Source organism: Thunnus thynnus, chromosome 6 (assembly GCF_963924715.1).
Source record: "Thunnus thynnus chromosome 6, fThuThy2.1, whole genome shotgun sequence".
Lineage (NCBI taxonomy): Eukaryota > Metazoa > Chordata > Actinopteri > Scombriformes > Scombridae > Thunnus > Thunnus thynnus.
This window is the reverse complement of record NC_089522.1, coordinates 21,785,713-21,807,211: the sequence shown is the minus strand read 5'-3', so window position 1 is coordinate 21,807,211 and position 21,499 is coordinate 21,785,713. Positions and strand designations below refer to the sequence as shown.

The window sequence follows — 21,499 nt, the reverse complement described above, 5'->3', positions numbered from 1 at the left end:
ATGTGTAAAACTGGACCGTCATTGTCATTGGCAGGTTGAATTTCTTCAGTTGCCTGAGGATCATTTTCTTTCTCTTTGTTTTGATTGATAATTGGGAAATTTCCCATGAAAAAAAATGTTGCCATACTTAAGGGCCCTAACATAAGATGCACTGTTTTATTGAGGTCCATTTTTAAAATCTGTACTAATTGCAAACTTCTCAATTTAAAATAATGTATAAAGCCTTTAAGAGAGTCAATTGGCTTTTGGAATATATTTCTAATGGATAAACTTTGTATATTTTAATATATATTTTTTAAATCCGTGTGCTACCTCAAAGGGAAAAGAAGGACAAGAAGACCAACTTCTGCTAATGAGGTCAAGTGATTTCCTGTCCACTGCGGAGTGGACAACATTAAAATCCACCGGTTAATGTGAGTGAGTTAGGCTGAGTCTTTTCCTCAGCAGCTCAGGTTCAGTTCCGACCCAGACACTTTGCTGCATGTCATCCCCTCTCTCTATATCCCATCCTTCCTGTTTCTCTCAAAAACGTAAAAAAGTAAGTGCTGTTACTGTACCTTTTTCAGTGCCATGCTAAGAAGAGAAGTTTTTTTTGGATTAAACAGTAACAGAACTAGGCTAAAAGTTACTCATGTATGTACAGTATGTGTGTGTGTGGGGGTGGGTGGGTCTGTCATAGGCTACTTTTAGGGACAAATTTCTGACTTCAAACCAGTTAATTGGGGACGGCTTGCCCAACTGGGGACAAAAGTTGTGTCCCCAATTGGTAAAACGTTTTGGGTCAGTGGTTATGGTTAGGGTAAGTCTCCAGGGAATGAATGTAAATCTATGTAATGTCCCTAAAAGTGCCCTAAGACAACGTGTGTGTGTGTGTCTGTCTGTCTTACAGAGGAACAGAGCTAATGATAAAACAAGGAAGACAAAGACATGTTTTTTTCTCTCCATACATTAATTGAGCCACTCAAAGCACAGAGCGTGATTTTTTTAATGGTTGTTTAAAAGGTCAACAAGATATTTTTGTTTTGATATTTTTGTTTTATGAACTTTCATTTTCACTCATAGACCTGGGTGATTGTTTCTCTCGCGAGATCTGGCAACGTTGCATGCAATGATAAAAGGCTGTATGCATATCATTTCCATTATAAAAAGATATGCTAGACAGCAGATTTTATGTCTTAGACGGCTGGTTTCACTGCCTGATCGGAAAGAAAAAAACTACTCATCAGATGCAGAGCTAATCAGGACATCAGAAGGCATTAAGTGTGGAGTAATTGAATTGGCACACCCTCCCTGTGTCGCAATCGACCTCAGAGTAACTCCACGTTGCAGTAACGGAAAAAATAGCCTACCGATTCGACCGCTCCATTTGCGCAGCTGCATATCCCACTTCTGAAAAACTGACTGGGCTGCAGCATCAACACAAGAGTACCAGCCCCTTCTCCGCATCAGCACAGACTCTCTCCTCCTGACGCTGCGGGCACTCAAACCTCTGAGCACAGAAGACAGAGAGAGGAGGAAACGCGTAAAAACACAATGTTAGAAGAGTGCTTATAGACGACAAGGGAAGGAGAGCCGGCGAGAAACGGGCGAGTTGCAGCAGCCTACAGCGGTCTTCAGAGCTTCGCGGTGGCGGTGGAGGTTGGTCATGGTCGGACGGGGACTGTGGGTATGTAAGACCCGATTTGGAAAGCGAGGGAGCAGGCTCGGTATTTTGCCTTTTCTTTGCGCGGCGATAGCGAGCGCAGCCCTGTTGGCTCTGTTGTTTGTGGACTTCATCGAGTCATGGGTCACCTCTATGAGCATGAACACGGTGGTGGAGCCGCACGCCGGCATCATCCCCCCGCAGAGCGTCCCTCCCACCAGACCCGAGGAGTTCCTGCTCATGCCCAGCCCGCTCGTGTGCCAACGTGCGAAGCCTTACCTCATCACCATGGTTACCTCGGCTCCTGTCAATCAGAGGGCACGCCAAGCCATCAGGGACACCTGGGGTGGAGAGGTGGAGGTGAGGGGCCTGCGGGTCATGACCCTTTTCATGGTGGGTGTGGCGTCTGACCCTGGACTGGCCAAGCTGCTGATAGAGGAAGCCCGAGAGCGAGGAGACCTGATTCAGGGGCGTTTTTTGGACACCTACTCCAACCTCACCCTGAAGACCCTATCCATGCTGGGCTGGGCCCGCCGGTTCTGCCCTCAGGCTCACTTCATGGCCAAAGTGGATGATGATGTCTTGTTCAATCCCAGTGCCCTCCTGCACTTCCTAAACAAAAGCCGCAACCCCTATGAACAAGGAGACTTGTACCTCGGGAGGGTGCATCTCCATGTGGCTCCGGACCGTGACCCGGATAGCAAGCACTACCTCCCCTCAGGGGCCTACCCTCCCTCTGTCTTTCCAGACTACTGCAGTGGTACAGCCTATGTTCTGTCCCGTTCCGCATTGCTCAAAATTTCCCTGGCAGCCAATGCATCACCTTTATCCACACCTCTGCCCCCTGAGGATGTGTTTGTGGGTCTGTGTGCCCGGGCAGCTGGGGTGCTGCCCTCGCACTGCCCACTCTTCTCCGGCGGCCCAGGTGTGCCATACGGGCGCTGCTGCTTTCAGGCCATGGTGTCCATCCACCACATACCACCCAGGGAGATGCTGCACTACTGGGCTGACGTCCATTCATCACCCCCTTGTTCCTGGCTGAGTCTTCGCACTTCTCTGGGGATGTGCAAAGTCAGAGCGATGCTGGGGTCGGTGCTGGGGCTAGAGCAGGGGTTGTGAGGGTTGGTGAGAAGGAAAGCTGGACTCATCAGGGCTGTGCCTTGCTTCAATACTGTGAACAGCACAAGTGCTCTTCATGCTGGGAAGAAAATGTGACTTTATTTTTATGAGCTTTATTTTTTTAAACACTGTAATGTATTTAACAGGCTGTTTTTTGCAGAAAAGGGGACTATCAACCGAAGGTATGAAAAATTGCCACAGCAGTCTTTATCCTGTCTTTAGACAGTTTCAGCATCTTTCATTATTACACTGACTGTTGATGTATATGTAGAGCAAACACACAATATTGGCATGCTGATAGTATACAGTGAGGAAATACTGCAGCTTATGTGATGAATGCACATTGGACATTTCTACTTAAACACACAGTCTGACATCTGTAGGCTGCTACCTTCACATATTTAATACCTGTGTAGTCGATCACCAGCTACTTGGATTGTAGATGTTAGTCTAATAAGATGCTGAAATGCATGATGTCTCCAAAACATGCTACAATAGATATCAAACCCACAGGCTTCATATATCCCGCAGGAAGGGAGTAATGCTAATATTTATAACTTATGTTCACAACTGTAGAATAATCACTTCAGCACAGGATGTATGACAGGAGATGAGGTAATATGTTTTTCAGTAATATTTATATGATGATATATACAACATGCCATGAATTAGATAGTTGAAATTGGGGACAGTGATGCTTGTATGAGTTTGACAAGTTCTGCGATGGACAGCAGAGGATATTAGGTACCATAGGCTCTTGAAGGCTAAATTATTCCGCTGCTTCGTATCACCAGACACCGAAAATATATGAAATTGACGTGATACACCACTATAATCCCACTAAATAGTAGTATTTATAACTTTTCTCTGTAGTGAGATTAAACATTAAGTAGAGTGTGAATGGCAGCTTTGCACAGATGTGGCTGGACTTTATTTGGTCCCCGCCTTTGGCAAGCTGGAATGACTGTATTTCAAAACACACTATATTATGTGTCGGGTGAAGCCCCAGGCTGTGTTGCTCCTCCCGCAATTTAAATAAAGAGAAAATCAGTGTCTTTACACTCAGGAAATATATGTGAAAATGTGAATTGAATACTCAGTCACCAATAAACCAATCTGAATCTTATTTTAGGTTTTCTTGATGTTTTTTTCAGAAAGGAAACACACACACCTACATGTCAAATGTGTTTCTCATTAAAAAAAAAAAAGAATATCCCCCCTGCCTCTATGACAAATAAAGGAAAGGAGTGGCACAATATGAGTGTCATGTTACACCATGACGAGAAAACATGCTGGCAAACGAATCAGGAACTCAGTGCTTTGACATTTGATGTCAACTTAACCTGTCAATTTGTTTTTTCTAGAACTTGTTTGACAATGAGGATGTACCTGACGTGTTGCTGCCTGCAAATCATCTTTTGCTTTCCACATTCTTTCTTTTATCCCTAGAGCCTTAAAGGGTAGGTTCACAATTTTTCAAGTCTGTTTTAAAACAACAAATATAGTAACAAAAAGAGGCACTAAAAAGACTGTAACATTGAAAGATATCTACTTGATTTGACCAATTTGGACGACTGAAGCTTCATATTAGCTTCAGATAAACCTTTAAATACGTTTTTATTATGAAGGGATCTCCTAATATTCAGTATGAATGGAAGGAATGTTTTTATGACAAGAAAAACCTATTTCAATGTTCATTTGGGAACCTGACTATTGTTTTAAGAGAGACTTGAAAAATTGTGGACCTGTCCTTTAAGCCTGTAGCAAGTACACTCTGTAAGTCATGCCAAATTAATGCGCAACATGAACTGTTTATGTTTAGGGCTTCAAAGAGTCTGTGTGAATCATTGTCCACCCCGCCTTTATGAGTTATTTCCTCAAATTCTTGTGAACTGCCAGTGCCAGTTGGTAACTGTTATTCAGGAAGTGTGGTTGAAATCACTTCTGCAAGAGAGACCCGAGAACAAATATCATACGGACAATTTAGTCACACAAAGTAGTTGTCTTACTGATTGAAACATCCACAAACAGTATTAAAAATATCGGCAATTAGAGCCTTTGTCCCTCGGAGGAATTGGTATCTCTAGCTTCAGCTTCAATATATTTTGCAGTTTAGTAAGGTGTATTGTACTGGAAACCAGCCTCCCCAGTTCATAGTAGGTATGAGGAACTTCATAGCTAATCTATCCTGTTATCTAGTCTAACTGTATTTATTGAACTCAAGCAAGGATGTTAAATACCTCAGTGTGAATGTGACAGTGTGCATTAAACCCGCAGACAATAGGACAGTGTTTGTCACTCAAACACTTCCTGTTGTCGACTTCACCGTCCTCTTACTTTTTTTATTTTGAGAACCTCATGAGTATATACACTTTTCTGAATTCTTGTCCTTTTTGAATCATAAATGAATCATTACAAAATTATTTTACAGGACCTCATTGTTTGTCATTGCTACTTGTAACTGTTGAACAGACGTCACCCAAATATGCCGGCTGATGACTTTAGGAGGGATACAGGCTGTGCTAATATCAGCTGTTAATCCGTGACTTATTCTGTTAATGACTTCTAGTGCTGACAATGTGTAAGCATGTTTAAGTATGTTTTACATTCAGCTGTGATCTATAATAACACTGAATTCAGAGGTTTGGTATTATTTTGTTTATTTTTTAGAACATATTTATATAAAACATTTGACAGATGCCACCAAAGCACTCCATTTGACAAGGTCAAAAATCTTGCTTGAAAAAAATACAATTTAACACAAATTCTCGGTGACATCCATGCCAAAGAAGGGACCTCACATTAGTTCATCCACCCATGTAGACAGGAAGTGCTTCAGGCTACAGGCATTAAATAGAATTGCCCTACCACTGCACTCAACATTGATTACAGATGAACAAATGAGCTGACTACATCCAGAATTTCTGCAGGACTTGTTTTGCTCGCACAGAGCAGTAATGTGTCCTTTATATGAAGTTCAAAGGTCACTCCCACAGAATGTCACTGGGTTTTTGGCTGCACAATGGGTCCTCTTTTTCTACTTTTTGAATCTGTCCAGAGCTGATCTCTGGCTAGATAACGCCGCCGCCTTCTTCTCCCTCTCGCTTCTTTCTTTTTCCATCTTCACTTTGTCCTGCACGGTTTTTCGTATTACATCCTGTGGGGGGGGGGGGTAAACAAGTCACATGACAAGTTAGATGAGCCTAACACTGCAGATGTAGCAGAAAGATAGTGCTTTTGCATTGGTTATGTTCTGAATTACTTACCCTCTGGTCTTCATGAGCCACTTGCTTCTTGCGCCTTTCAACATTGCCAGTAGAGCTCCGACCTTTTTTCTTAAACTTGGGAACAAATTTTTCTTTGGCCAGCGGGTCATAGCCCTGACAAGACAAAACATGATTTCAGGAAGCTGTAAAAACAACATGTTCTGACCATGCATCAATATTTCAAAATGTACAGATGTGTGTCTTAAAATAAAATGTGATATTGTGCCATTAAGATGCTTCCAGACACTGACCAGAGCTTGGACCCTGTCTTGGTGCCTTTGCTGAAAGGTGGCATGGTCAACCTGCCCCAGCTCAGTCGGATCCAGGCTAATGAGATCTGGCTGGATCTTGTCCAGCAGGGCTTTAACCTCCCATTCCTGCCTCTGTTTTGCACTGCGGTATGGATTTGCATCCAGACCATCGAAGTTAGGCTCACCAGCACCTGAATGTAAATTAGAGTGACAAAGGGAAGAAGGGAAGAGAACAGTTCATGAAGTTAAAGCACAGAAAAATATAATGTATGGATTGTTTTCAAAGTAAATCAAAATATTTTGCTGTATGGTTAAGTGACAGCAGCCAATTTACATACCACCACACCAAGCTGAAACACCAGTTTTAGTTCACCAAACAATGACCTACTTATTGCTTCCTTGTTATTCAGTCTACTTTTAAATATGTAATGTGAAATCGAATCAGACCTGGTACAAGCATGCTAGTGAAACCGTCTCCATGCCCAACCCCGAGGACATCCTCAAAGGGACAGAAGTGCAGACCCCACACTGATCCCCGAACTCTATGAGCCATGTAGGGTTTAGTCACTGGAGAGCTCCACACGTCCCTGTACACCTGCAGGGAGACCGTTTTTACAGACACAGATGAATTGATTTGTGGGTATAAGGTTACCAATATGTAAAGATAAAAATGTCGTATGTGTCACAAGATTAAAAAAAAAGACAAAACTCTGAACACAATAATTATGATCAAAATTCATTTCTGTGGTGTCATGGGTCATTTCAGGCAATAACTTTCAACTTCATTTTAAAAAAAAATTCATCTTTGGAGAGAAGGTAGTTTGTCACTTCATTAAAAGGAAAGTAATATGTAACCATAAATTCATAGAAAGTTACTGAAAAGGCCAATGAATTAATTTGGTGCTTATTATATGGAAAATAGAGAGTGTTCAGTTGCACAGCAGGTCAGATGAACATGCTAAAATATAAATTTTACAAGCAAACAATTCACAACATACACAGTTTCAGGTTTGAAATAATAAATAATGACTGCTGCAACTAACAATTACTTTCATTATGGAGATATATAAAATCTAAGACCAAGAAAGGCAGCAAATTGTCACTTTAAAAACCTGGAAACATCAAACTTTTGGCATTTTTGCTTGAATGACCTAAACAATTAATCGATTATCAAAATAGTTGATTAATATTCTTTAACCTTAATCTAACAATTAATCAAATAATCTTTGCAAATCCATTTCCTAAATCTGCAGTTAACACTTTCTCCATTAAACAACAGTGTTTTTTGCTTCTCATGGTAAATATACAGCAGTGTTCTTTCATGACAAACTGCAGCTCCAAATGAAAAATGCATCACTTCCTGTGCACCGATTGTATTTCAATGACAAATCATTAAAACGTGCAGTGTGACAGGGATAATGACCTGAACAATATCTCCCGTGGCTGCAGACAGCAGCCCCTTTTGGCTCAGTGACAAACAAGAAGCTCCAGCTGGGAGGAAGTAGGACTTGAGGGGCTTGAAGGCTCTGATGTCATATACTTTCAGCTTTTTATCCATGCCTGATGTCACCATGTATCTGCCAAAAAAGGAGACCATTACAACAGAGTGCTCTCTGGTGGACACTGTGGAAACTGCAGTTCACTGCTCACAACAGAAAATATACTGTAGTAGTTATTCAGCCTATAAATCTCTTTATCATTTATGGAATTATTCAGCCAAAGAAGAACTTGTTCATTTTTTACCACCCACTGTTCTGCGTGGAGGGCGCTAGCACTATGACTGCTACAATGGAGAGTTGTATTAATAAGAACATGTAATACACTGTATCAATAGATTACACTATATTTTGTCATTGTGGTAATTTTTAAAAATGATGCAAAGTCATTAAAATAATCCAGGTACAATGCACAGCCAAGTATACAACTGAATCTTTGAATGTTGTCTCCAGAGGGTGTTAATGATTACAAAGACTTTTAATCAAAGAATAAAGTAAAATACCGTATTGACCTGAATATAAGACGACCCCCCCCACCTTTACCAACAGCTGCTTTTGGAAAAAGACTTTTGGAAGATACAACACACTTTGGGAATGTTTCCCTGAGATACTGATAATCCAAGGAGAAGACACACCTCATCCTTGAAGTCTTGAAGAAAAAAGTAAAATACTTCCATTAAAGCAGAAGGTAAATCTCACATTTGTGTATCTCTCTCCTGTCAGGCTCTTGGAAAAAAATCTACATTATTTTCTACAAAAATTAGCATTTTTCAGTGTGTTTGAGCTCCTCATCATCTGTGACAGAGGGAATTCTTGGCAGCTTGACAGATGATTCGGACCCCGGTCTGTTTCTGCAGTAAAGACGTTAGAAGGCGCTTTGGACTCATTTTTATAGATTTCTTTCCTCTGTGGCAGAAAAATGGCTTAAACTGGTACCAGTAGCTTAAACTGAGTTTAAAAAAAAACACTTTTTGGGGTGACTGACTCTAACAAACTCTAAAACTCTACAAACAATCCATAATGCTCTCTGTAGTAACTGGTGTTACACCTGCACATTCTCCATTCAAGAAGGATCTCTTATCTTGTGAGCATGTGATTGTGGTTATTGTCTTATATTCAGGCCAATACGGTAATAATGAAAACAATATCATTGGAACTACTATGAAGCAACCTCCTGCTTCCAAAATAAATAAATATCCATGAGAAGTTTACAGTTTTAAGATGACTCACGTGCCCGTCTTGTCCACAGTGACAGAGCGCACGCCGCCCTGGTGACAGAGCATCTTGACAAGGGCTTCTTTCTGGTTGGGCGACCAGAGGGTGACTGTGCCGTTAGGGTGGCCGAGGTGGATGATGGCATTATGAGGGTTCTGGCACATCACATCAAGACGGCCAGTCTTGGTGCAGATAGCTGCCACCTCCTTTCCCACAGACACATCGAGGTATTGCAGGAAACTTGTGGAACTCTGAACACAAGAGCAAGAACAGGAGGATTTAAGCTAAAGAAACACTCTCAACTGAGCTGCTGATATGTAACATCAGGGTTCAGGGCGAATCCGCAATTCACAGATGATACATTTTAGTTATGGTGACAAATATGCAACAGATCATGTGTAAATCCTAGAAAAGAGGTTTAATGAACCCACCGCTGTGGCTAGCAAAAAGTGGTAGGGGAGGAACTGCATACGAAGGACGTCATTGAATTTGCGGATGCAGTGAAGCTCTATTCCATTGGAGTCGTAGATGTATAGCCACTTCTTCTGAGCCACTGCGTACATGGTCTCACTGTGGAGCCACCTAAAACACAGTATTTTATTATATTTACAGAGTGGATGTTCACAGTTGCTGGTAGTAGAAGAATAATTCTAAAATACTAAGCTGTGTGCTAAGTATGTTATAACTATTACAAAATGGTTGGATAACTTACTTTACATCATTGACAGACTCCATCACATTTATCTCACACATCAGCTGTTTGGACTGCCAGTCTATACAAGCGACATGGCCTCTTCTGCCACCAAGCAGCAGGTGACTGGAGGAAAGAACACATCATTAACGACACACGAACACCTCAAACACACAAACATATTTATTTAAAAATGTCCTGAGTTTTCTCTTAACGCTGTTCCAACAATTTAAAAACATTTGCTGTAGTAGTTAAATGATTAAATTATTATATGCTGTCTTCCACTAACACAGATCATTTGGGAACATATAAATCAATACAAGATAAACATTTGATATGTTTGTTTGTATGAGTACAGAGAGTGTGACACTGACCGTCCAGTCCTGCTGTAATCTACTCGATATGGTCCAAACTGAGACAGTTTCAGATTAAAATACTGAGGAGGAAGTAGGAGAAAGGAAAAACAGATAAAGAAGAAGTAAATAGTCAGAGCAAAAACAAAAGACCTGGGACCTCCTAGAATTCATCTTAAATGTAATCAAACATTTGCCACAGTATGCTCATCTCTGACACATAAAAATACAATAATAAAGTTACATTAACTTGTATCTTTCCTGTACAAATCTTAAATGAAGTTTGACTGCATTGAAGAGAGAAGGCATTCAGAAACAGCAGCAAAAGCAGCACATGAAATGAAAAAAGAATTAATAAGTGACTTAGTAACAACTCTTAATCATGAGCTAAAAAGTAATCTAAGTCTTGTTCCCTTCAAAAAACATGGTGTTCAGTTAGTTTTGGGTGTGCTTTGTGCTTTTTTAACTAGACATAGAAAACATTGGATTTGATACAATACACTGGAAACAACATGTCCTGTGTGTACCACACACTGTTCCCAGCCTGTGTAATCCCACAGACACACAGCCTGTCGGATGATGGCTGAAAACCTGCCGTGCCCCAGGCAACCAACAGAAAATCCTCATATGTTATGTCTGGACTAGATTCTGTGTAGAGATTTTTTTATGCCAGGGAAGGTTTTGACCCACATAAATAGCTACTTTATCGTGGGTTTTTGCTGTAAATTGCTATTTAAAAGTAACATTTGATGATTAACAAGGTCAAAATATAAACCTTTAATAAATATCAGGGTTTCTGCAGGGTTCACTAAGTTAAATTTAAGACCTTTTAATACCACATAGAAAGCAAATTAACACCAGTCATACCAGAAAGTAACAAAGTATTATCGGAAACCAGTAAGGACGATTTCACCTAGAATTATTTATTATTATATCACATTATTTAGTACTTCCCTGCAGTATATAACGATAATTCCTGATTACATAATCAATTAATTTAATGTGACCAGGAAAGTGGCAGAAAACGTACAGATCAATTAACCAGTTACAAATGATTAACTTGAGTTAATTTGAGTTTTTGCAGCTTCCTGTACACAAAATCCACTGTTGCAAGAATTTTTTGAGGAAGATAAATTCTTTTAAAATTGCTTTTTAAGACTTTAAAAGACACATATGTAGATACCCTGAAATAAGGCCGCAGCACTAAAATGTCAGAAGTGCCTACACTAGTGTTCAGTCAGTGTCCCACCTTTGCCCCAGATGTTATATCCACAGCATCAGCAATATCCTCCTGAGAGATGGTACACGTGTCCTCGTCTTCATCTCCTTCTAGAAACCTGAGATTAAAGGGAAATGTAGCACAACCAGGTGTTTCAGCGGTGGCTTAAAGTGACACTTTTCACCATTTAATCTCTGTCAGTATAGTGACATAAATAAGCCAGCAGCTGAAATTACCCTGCATCCTCTGGGAGTAGAAGGTCAAACCGAGCAGCTTGTTTCTGGGCCATTTCGGAGGCTTCTTCTGAGCGAGCTATCACATCTTTCAGCTTGGAATGGTGGCGCCGAGGCTAGGACGAAAAGAATAATGAAATGAGATGACGCCTAGTGGAAACAGCTAACTTCATTTACTTACCAGGAATTGTAAATAAGACACATTGAGGTGCTTACCTTTTTAGTTTTTTCTTTCCTCTTGAACTTCTGCACCCTGTCTTCAGGAATAGGGGCAGGCCCAGGGAAAGGGTCTGATTTCTAAGGAGAAAATACACTCACTTTAATTTTTTTAACACTGAAATTATAATGCAGAGCTGGAGGATATAGTGATAGAATATAATACTGGAATACGACATTAGATGTTTTTGGGAATCTGTGGTATTTCAATAATGTGGTGTAGAGTAAATATGATCTACTTCTGGTTATAAATGTTGCTTTACAGTTCAGGGATGCACTGCATGTACATTCAGTACATGGCTCTTGAATCAACACATAAGTTTGGTACGACTATTGTTCACTTCCGTCACAAAGATAATACTTTAAGAAAGATACATTTTATACTACATTGGAAAAAGAAATTTACAAATATTGTTAGAAAACACTCACTGTTGCTGTGTTAAACGCACATAAATTTCAAATTCTAGCGGAGATCTTAACGTTTCCAAAGACACTAAAAATGTCAGGCCGAATTTGGGGGACATGTTTATAAAAATGATGCACGAGATTATTTTTATCAAAAATATTTCCAGTTGATGGAGTAGTGCAGCCATAAATCCCATGGCATCTTACCTTTGATATTTCATTTAGAGCTTAAGCAATTATCAAACGACAAAACTAATCAGCAACTATTTGTTTTATAATTTAGTAAATGTAATTTAGTAAAAATAATTTTTTAACACATTCCCTGTTCTATCTTATCTTACATAACAGTAAATAAACTCTATTAAAGCTGCAATGATAAGTCAATCGACATAAAATGAATTGCCAACTATTTTGACAACCAAATAACTGTTTTGAGTGATTTCATAAGAATGCCAAAACTCTCTTGATCCAGCTTCTTCAATATCACTATTTCCTGGTTTCTTTAGTTTATAATAGTAAACTGATTATCTTTGGGTTGTGGACTGTTTGATAGGACAAAAGAGAAAATTTTAGGTTGCAGCTTGGGCTTTAGGAAACAGTGATTTTTCACTATTTCCTGACATCTTATAGACCAAACAACTAATCAATTAATTGAGAAAATAATCAACAGATTAATGACAATAATCATTAGTTGCGGCCCCTAACTGTATAACTTTGGTTTTTGGACTGCTGGTCAGACAAAACAAGACATATAAAGATGTTGTCTCTTTTCTGACATTTTAGACCAAATGATGAACCTAACTGTTAGTTGCAGCTACTCATTTTTTTAGGCCACAACTATCCCTGGCCTGACGATACCTTACATAAAATGATCCTGTTGAGTTGTACACAGTTTAAAACTTAAATTTTAATTAAAAAGAGAGCACTGGTATCAGATTGGTACTCTGTCTCAGCAGATATCTAGAGCTTAAGTATTGGACTTGGTATACGGAGAGTTTGTTTGCAAGGTGATGAGATCTTGCTGTTATTTTTCTGTATTTAACCATCACATTAGGTTCAAGGTTTCAGTTAATTTGTTTTCAATCAGCTTCAGTGAGTTAATATAAACTGATTGAAAGGGGCATTGATGATGGGCCAGTCAAACAACAATCACTTTTATTCTCTTACCCCTGATATGACTTTATTTCCATCTGTTTGCTCCTCTTCTTGCTTTCTTTTCTTTGCCTTCTGTGTCTCCTGCTCCTCAGCAGCTTCAGTCGTCTCTTCGTCTTTTCCCACTTTGTTTTCATCTTTCTCCTCTTTCTGCGGTTCCTCCCAGTATCGAGCAGGAGGCTGTCGGAAAGGAGAAAATGGTCTCAGGTTAGCAGCAGCGACTTTACGGAAATAACTGAGTTTAGAGTATTAATTTGTGCTCAGAAACAGGGTCAGCTCGACTCCTCCGAGGACCTCCTCTAACTTACATCAAGGCTGCTGCAGTTAGCTGCCTGATGCTAGCAAATAACGAGCTAAATGCTACTTTGAATGTGTCAGTTTCAAAGGCACAGAGCTAGCCTGTCTTATCCGACAGCAACAAAAGCTCGACACCGTTGCGATAATGACCTCTTACTTATTTATTCACAGTTACCTTTTTCTTTTTCCCCACGTGTGTATCCTTTACCGTTGCCTCGCCGACCGACGCCATCTTTCTTGTATACGTTTTTTACTTCCTGTGACGTCTCTTCCTGCCCTGTCCACTCTCATACTGTAATATTATTATTGTAGTTATTTATCGGGACAGTGTACAGTTTTTAACATAAATGATGCGCTACACCAGAGTTAGCTCAAAGCTAATTTACATCTGCAGTCCTCCACAATCAAAATATACAACAGCACAACAATAAACAGTACAAAGCAAAAAAAACACACAGAACACATCATACAAAATACAAAGCCACACACAAAAGCAAATCACATACACCCACAAGCCCTTCAAACTTGCTCCTGTCAGCCCTGATCTCCTCATTCCCTCCATCGTGTCCTTTCTTTCTGAGGTATATTCCCTGCAGTTAACAATTACATGTTCAGTCAACAACTACATGTTCCTGGAACCTGACAATGCTCACAAAGTCCAGTTGGATGCTTCCCTATAATGTGGAGAGTCCTCCTCTTTTCTATTTCCTCCCCCTGTTTCTCTCAATACCAACTCTATTTGTCTTCCTCTTGTCTCCTGATCCCAGTGCTGCTGCCACTCTATTGATCCTAATCCAAATGCATGTGACCACAGTGCCTTGATGTATTACTTGTGAATGTATTTCCATTATTTCAAATAGTATGTCCTGCGGATTTAATGGATGTGCCTGGCTTTAAGCTGTACAGACGCTGAGTCGTTACAGATCAGAACTCTGTTAGGTTTGGCTTGTTCAATCCCCTCATAAGCCAAATGGCGTACAACTCTTGTTGTACTTGTTTATTTTATAAATGCCTGGAAGTATTACCTATACTAAAGTAATTAACAAACCCAATTATTTTATAAATGAATGTTATTGTTTTGTATTCCATGTAATCAAATAGTTACTTGATAGTGATTTTTACTTTTTTAAAATTATCAAGGTCCACTTACTAGCTTTTCCTGGGGCTTTCAACCAAACCCCACAGAAAACGCAGTTAGTGAACCGTAGCCTGATCATTGCTGGATTTTTTGAGGCAAATACCTACCTACTGATATTTGAGAGTTTTTAAAAAATCAGAAAATTATTTTTAGCCAATTTTCCTATATCTTTACATTGAAATAAAACATAAACTTATAATAAGGTTCCCTTACACTTGTTTTTTAAAGAACTGTGAACAAATTTGGCTTTTAGATGGATGCAGCCCAGATTCTTACTACTTGTCGGTTTAACTTGGTGGTGGACGAACTATGTAATGGTGTCACTGTTCCTAAATCGCCTTAAAAGCATCTTTGCATTTCTGTAGTGCAATTTTGTGTACTTATCGGCAGGACATATACAGTATCTGCAATAAGATAACAACAGCCGATGTATTACACAGGCTGATTTATTGGTTAATTTATCTAAAGGCTAGATTATCTAGAGTGGATCTTAGAATGGATTTTTTTTTTTGTCAGATAATTACAAACTCAAATTGAATCAAATTCCTTAATTTTCCTTTAATTCCGTTACCCTAACCCTAATCTTAACCTCAACCTGAAACCTAACCCTAACCGCTAGAGTTTGTCCCTCCAGCAGATCCAATCTAGCATTTACCCTCCCCTTCCAAGTGTGTAAGAAAACCTATGGTGGCTGCGAAAGGCCCAATCTAGAGCCGGTGTTTGGGTTGTCCATTTTATTCTGCTGTAGAAACATGGTGGTGCAACATGGCGGGCTCCATGGAAGAGGACTCGCTACGTCGGGTCCTCATATGTAGATTAAAGGGCTCATTCTAATGCAACAAAAACACAACAATTCTCATTTTCAGGTGATTATACACTAATTAAAACATACTTATGAATATTATATTCCATTTCTGCCAAGTCCCTTCTGCTAGATGCCACTAAATTCTACACGCTGCATCTTTAAGTAAAAGTTGAGATTTTTCAGCCCGGACCAAAGTGGTGGAACAACTGACAGACAGCCCTATAGAGTCAAGCCGCCAGTGTGGTAACTCTCACTTACCGCTATTAACCTAAGGTTAATCATGCATATAGCTTTGTTTTTATTTACCCAGCTTTTGAGATATACGTTGAAATATATAAAAGTTGAGTTCAAAAATTCATACTTGACATTCTGCAGCACAAAGCAAGTCTTTATCTGAAAGTCAGTAGTTAACTTACAGTATATGTATTTCCTTGCATGACATGTTTTAGAAGTGATCCCTCCCTTCAGATGCCCCATTAACTTCTTATCTGTTTATTTTGTGTGCGTGTGTGTGTATCCTCAACGACCGACAACCAATTAAACTTTTGAGAGGTTACAGCTGCACATGGCCTCTGGGTCCGTGCTCTTCCTCCCCAGGCTCACTGGAAATATTTTTGAAAATGGGCCAAGATTCTTCATCTATACATGGAGAAAGTGCAGTTCACAGACAGGACAGAACTGCAGATTGAAAACTAACTGCAAAGAAGAAGCTTTCTTATGTTTTTCTTGCTGTGTATTGTGGTTTTAACTCAAATGCACTTTAAAGGATAAAGAACTGTGTGTGTTTTGAGTTGAACACAAGCACACAGTTCCCAAGTGACTGTGACATTGTTTAAATGTGCATACACAACTTATGTAACTAAGGCAAAGTAATGAGGCTAGTGGGCCTCAAGGTTGGACAACGCCATCTGGGGAAAAAATCCCCAGGAAAACTAAATAAGGGTTGTCATGGGTGTAACAAAATAATAAGGAAACATGGATTTTGACTCTCGATGGGCAATTTATTGAATACTAGTTATAAAAAAAAAATCAGGTTTAGGGCAATTTATTTATTACAACATGATGAAAGCACAAAGTCCTAAAAAAAAAGAACAAAATGTTAATGCCAACTTGCCACGGACGCTAGAGAAAAAGATAAAATTACTAAAAACACCTCAGAATTCATACGAGCCAGACATGTAGGGGGTTACCCGAGTGCTACCAGGATTCCCGGACACCACCACACACATAGTTGTGCGCTGTCATCTAAACACAAGACGACACAATAGTGACCCGGTTGAAAATGCACACAGTTAGCACCTCACACCACCACCATGCAGTAGAGAGGAGAGGGACAGCAGCCAGTACAACACCCTGTTCGTTTGGCAGAGACACTAGGAAAAAAGGGGAAAAAGTAAGGCTGAAAGCCAACCTATCACACATACATAACTCGTTTATGGTTACAAAGAACAAAAAAATGTGGTATGAAAGTAGGAAAACCTGTGTTTGATGATTATTTGGGATTACTGATGCTGAGTTTTATGTATTAATCTGCTGCATTCAGACAGTCAGTTGTCAATAATGAAATAAAGGGGCCAAAACAGGGGGGGGGTACTGTATTCAGACAGACAGCAACAAGATATAACAGATTCTTCATCACTGCACACAATGAGTTGAAAAAAGTTGAATCAGACGAAATCTTGATGTATTAGGCAAACAGCTGCGTATACCATGCATGTTCTGTATGTTTCTGAGAAAAGAGGGGAATAAAGGGGAACGACTCGGGACTTCTGGTGGGACGGGGAGGGGCTGGACTTTTCATATCAGCTCTGGCACTGAGACCAAAATTACAGTGGGGAGACTATTATGTAACAGGAAGGAAAATAGTTGGGTGGTTAGGGAAAAATTACAAAAGGAGACAAGAAAAGGATAAGAAACAGAAACGACAGAGAAACTTGCGGTGATCAGCATGTCAGTAAATCCGGACAAGGTATGTCTGATCTGTTACTGGATTTCTAAATGAATCTCTTTTTTTAGACCTACGTGTGCTTTACTGTCAAGTGGGGTTCATTACTTGTTAAACATGTAGTGCAGAGCTTATGAGAATGGAATTGTAAATGCATGTAAAAGTGATGTATTATCAACTGCTTTTACATATTTGAAGAATTCAACCCCTCTTGTCTTTAACAGCAACAGTGTTTTTTCTAACTATTCTTTGAGCACAATATTGTCCTTTTTGGCTCTTAATTGTTTGTTGTTTCTATCCTTTTAAGATGACTTTTAGAAGTTATTTTTAAGACATTTTGACTTCACTGTCTGCAGATGACAATGAACAATGTTGTTTGGCATGTTACATTAATCCAATTCTTTATTTATTATGAATGAACTTTCGTACACTCTTGGTAAATATACAGTGTCAGTCAAAAGTGTGGACACACCTTCCCAAAGTGTCCAAACTTTTGACTGTTACTGTATGCACATTTTATTCATTTCATTTTAAACTCTGACAGATTTTTTCAGTTTATTTTTATTGTACATTTATTTTGTATTATATATTTTTGACTTGTGGTACTTGTACTATCTCTTACTTTGTGTAGGTAATTATAGTTTGAATTATCTTTTATATTTTGATTTTTATGTACCACAACATCAAGGCAAACCTACTTGACAATAAATCTTTTAATAAACCTTGTGCTTGTTTCTTCTTTTCTTTTTCCCCAAAATCAAATTGCTCCAGTTTCATTGCATTTTTTTTTTTTTAAAGATGGATTCACGAGCAGAGCTGTTTGATTTCCATGGAGTTTCCATGACCCACTATTTCACAGACAACTGGGAGAACATTCAAAACTTCCAGGCCAGGCCAGATGATATACTTATTGCAACATACCCCAAAGCAGGTCAGTCCATAATCTCTTAAAAAGATGTATGTATAGAGGTGAGGGGTCAGGATAGTCTAAGAGTACTGTCTCTAAAGAATACAGTCTAGACCTGCTCATATGAAAAGTGTCCCGAGATAACTTCTGTTATGATTTGGCACTATATAAATAAAATTGACTTGACTTTCTTTCTCCTCTTCTTCTTTTAGGGACCACATGGGTCTCATACATCCTTGACCTGCTGTATTTTGGCCAGAAATCTCCAGAGCGTGAGACATCCATCCCTATCTATGAAAGAGTGGCTTTCTTGGAGATCTGTGTCCCTCCTTTGGAGTCAGGTTAAACAGAAAATCTCACGTCACACACATATTTCATTTAAAACTGTGGTAGTGATTGTCTACATTTTTTCCAAATCAGTAAACTAAATCTTTGACATCGGGTTACATGAGATTGTGTTGTATTGTAAAGGTTGTGTAATAGTGAAAGTGGTTGTTGCATTTGTCTTAATCATCATATTAGAGAAGTTCTATTCCCATTATTAGCATGTTTCTATCTCACTGTAAAATTCAAGAAACTATACATGAATGGCTTATAGGATCAGAGTGTTGCTCTCTCCATCTTCATCTCTTCATCCAGGGAAAGATCTGGCGGACAAGCTCCCCACCTCTCCTCGACTCATTAAAACTCATTTTCCAGTCCAGTTTGTGCCAAAATCCTTTTGGGAGCAAAAATGCAGGGTACAGTAGCCTGTGTTTTATTTCCTTTCTCAACATATGATCACAGGAAGCTGAGATAGATGATGAAGTAACTTCAGCAGCATAAAGGACTCATATTTCATTTAAAGGCTAAATGACGACAAAATTAACAAACTGATGTATACTTCCAGCTACAAGAAACACTTATGTCTCATGTAATGTTAGCCTTTAGATTACTGAAGTCTTTTCTTCTCCTGTAGATGGTCTACGTGGCCCGAAACGCCAAGGACAACATGGTGTCTTATTTCCACTTCAATCATATGACTATGATTCAGCCAGAGCCAGGAGACTGGAGCAACTTCTTCCAGAAATTCATGGAGGGAAAGAGTATGTACAGAATGATAAGCAATATTAATGTTTTCATTGGAACAGAGATGCACATCTTTCCTCAACACTCTGCAAGTGCTTTCATGTATTGTTTTATTGCTTCAGTGGTGTGCGGATCCTGGTATGACCACGTGAACGGCTGGTGGAAGAAGAAACAGACTTATCCAAACCTCCATTACATGTTCTACGAAGATCTGATTGAGGTTATTTTTTATTTTTGGATTCCCTGTGCTTGTGTTTGTTTGTGCTGTAGCTGATAATAGCGGGATTATGTTTGACCATTGTGTTTCCAGGATACTGGACGGGAAATAGACAAACTCTGCTGCTTTCTTGGTTTGTCTCCTTCGACCGAGGAGAAGAACAGAATTGCATGTGGGGTGCAGTTTGACAACATGAAAAAGAACAACTTGGTCAACTATTCTACGTTCGCGATTATGGATTTCAAAATCTCTCCCTTCATGAGAAAAGGTAACCTGATGAATAATTAACAATGTGTGTGACAAGAAAAAACACAGCTGAAATACCTGACTGATTCTTTGTGGCTCTGCAGGGAAGGTTGGTGACTGGAAGAACCACTTCACTGTAGCTCAGAATGAAGAGTTTGATGAAGACTACAAGAAAAAGATGAAGGATCCCACTCTTCAGTTCCGCACTGAAATTTAAACAGGACTGAACAGGCTGAGAAAACAGTTATTGTAGCTGATATGATCTGAATTAGGCCTGTGAACTACATATCATGAACACAATAGATATCAAATTCTTTAAAAACAAGAGGATGTACTCTATCTGTATAAAACACAAATATTAACCATTGATGTAATTAACCAAATTAATTCTTAAAGAAAACATGTAGGTTGAGTTTGTATCATGTCTCTGTATGACTGAATGACAACTATAATTTACATTGATGCTCTCAAATGAGACAAAGAGATCTGTGTGATCAGTAATCCAAAGATATTCATTTGTTCTTTCCTTTTGTGTCTGCCATTTCTTGTACTCTGATTAAAACTAGGGTTTATATCATTTAAGTATATTTGTAATAAAACAATAATAGAACTCATTCTTACTGTTCCATTTTCTTCTGTGTGTGAGACAATAAAACTGAGTGGACATGCCAGAAGCCCAAAGGGACCAAGAGCAGCTGGCTGGCTGCACTGGGGGAAGGGTGAGGTGAAACACTTATCAGTGGGGAAACAAAGGCCGTGTCTGAAATCACTCCTAATTCACTATATACTGCACTACATTTACTTTCCACCATTTTATTTGAGTATCTGAATTCTGTGTGTGTAAATCTAACCACTATGTATAGTATACAGTCGCCTCAAAAATGTCACAATGAACAAAACAGTGGTGCATCTACACTACTTTCTGCTAATAAAGTCCCATAATGTAATGCATTTTATAGATGCAAAAAGTACCACTGTGTGTCTCTACAGCAGACAGTGATGATGCAAAACATGATGATTAGTAAGTCTCCAAAATCTCAATTAAACAAGTGAGTTTCTATTACATGGACATGTTTATTTACATAAATAAATTTGACTTTGACTTGACACAGGGAGTAGCGAATGAGTGAATGAGGGTGTAATTTCAGACAAAGCCAGTAGGTCTTTTATAAAACTAACAGTGACAATATTGAGCACACATGATTGAAGTACACTTCAACACAATTTTGGGTCAGTGCGAGTGCACATGGCCAAGCAGTGTGGAGAAACAATGGACCATGCAGAGAAAACAAAAAAAAGAGAAAAGGTAGAGCTGAGAGGGATAAATAAGTCCTCATCTGGTGTTTTCCTATATTTAAGAACCAATCTAAAGTAGTTGTCACTACTGAGCTCGCTTAGATATCAAAGGTCTATGACATTTAACTATGTTCCTGTTGAGTCAACATGTGTGTTCCCATTAAGCTGCCAATGCAGACTGGATTAAATATTTTTGCAAGCCTGAATATTTAGCATAACCTTTGCCCCTGTTTGCCAAGATGGTAAGAGCAAAGCAAAGCAGAGCAAAGAGAGCACTGTCAATATTCAGAAATTTGATTTGATGGCAATATTTTAGTGACAG

General features: G+C 39.2%; 3 protein-coding genes across 3 annotated transcripts; 2 read left to right on the top strand and 1 right to left on the bottom strand.

Annotated features, from left to right (window-relative positions):
• The first annotated feature begins 1,061 nt into the window (after positions 1-1,061).
• Positions 1,062-5,494, top strand: b3galt4 (UDP-Gal:betaGlcNAc beta 1,3-galactosyltransferase, polypeptide 4). The gene has a single exon (XM_067592613.1). The coding sequence runs from the start codon at positions 1,646-1,648 to the stop codon at positions 2,759-2,761; it is 1,116 nt and encodes a 371-aa protein (XP_067448714.1). The 5' UTR covers positions 1,062-1,645; the 3' UTR covers positions 2,762-5,494.
• Positions 5,405-13,863, bottom strand: wdr46 (WD repeat domain 46). The gene is made up of 14 exons (XM_067592612.1): positions 13,731-13,863; positions 13,274-13,438; positions 11,702-11,782; positions 11,489-11,601; positions 11,283-11,370; positions 10,055-10,116; positions 9,702-9,806; positions 9,421-9,571; positions 9,005-9,240; positions 7,702-7,855; positions 6,726-6,873; positions 6,279-6,469; positions 6,028-6,141; positions 5,405-5,918 (listed from the first exon to the last, which is right to left on the bottom strand). The coding sequence occupies exons 1-14, from the start codon at positions 13,785-13,787 to the stop codon at positions 5,799-5,801; spliced, it is 1,785 nt and encodes a 594-aa protein (XP_067448713.1). The 5' UTR covers positions 13,788-13,863; the 3' UTR covers positions 5,405-5,798.
• A 3,448-nt stretch (positions 13,864-17,311) lies between these two features.
• LOC137184697 (cytosolic sulfotransferase 3-like) lies at positions 17,312-20,495 on the top strand. Its single transcript, XM_067592611.1, has 8 exons — positions 17,312-17,467; positions 18,242-18,374; positions 18,563-18,691; positions 18,990-19,090; positions 19,309-19,435; positions 19,541-19,638; positions 19,729-19,903; positions 19,986-20,495. Exons 1-8 carry the CDS (start codon positions 17,447-17,449, stop codon positions 20,096-20,098), a joined length of 897 nt encoding a protein of 298 aa, XP_067448712.1. The 5' UTR covers positions 17,312-17,446; the 3' UTR covers positions 20,099-20,495.
• The last annotated feature ends 1,004 nt before the right edge of the window (positions 20,496-21,499 follow it).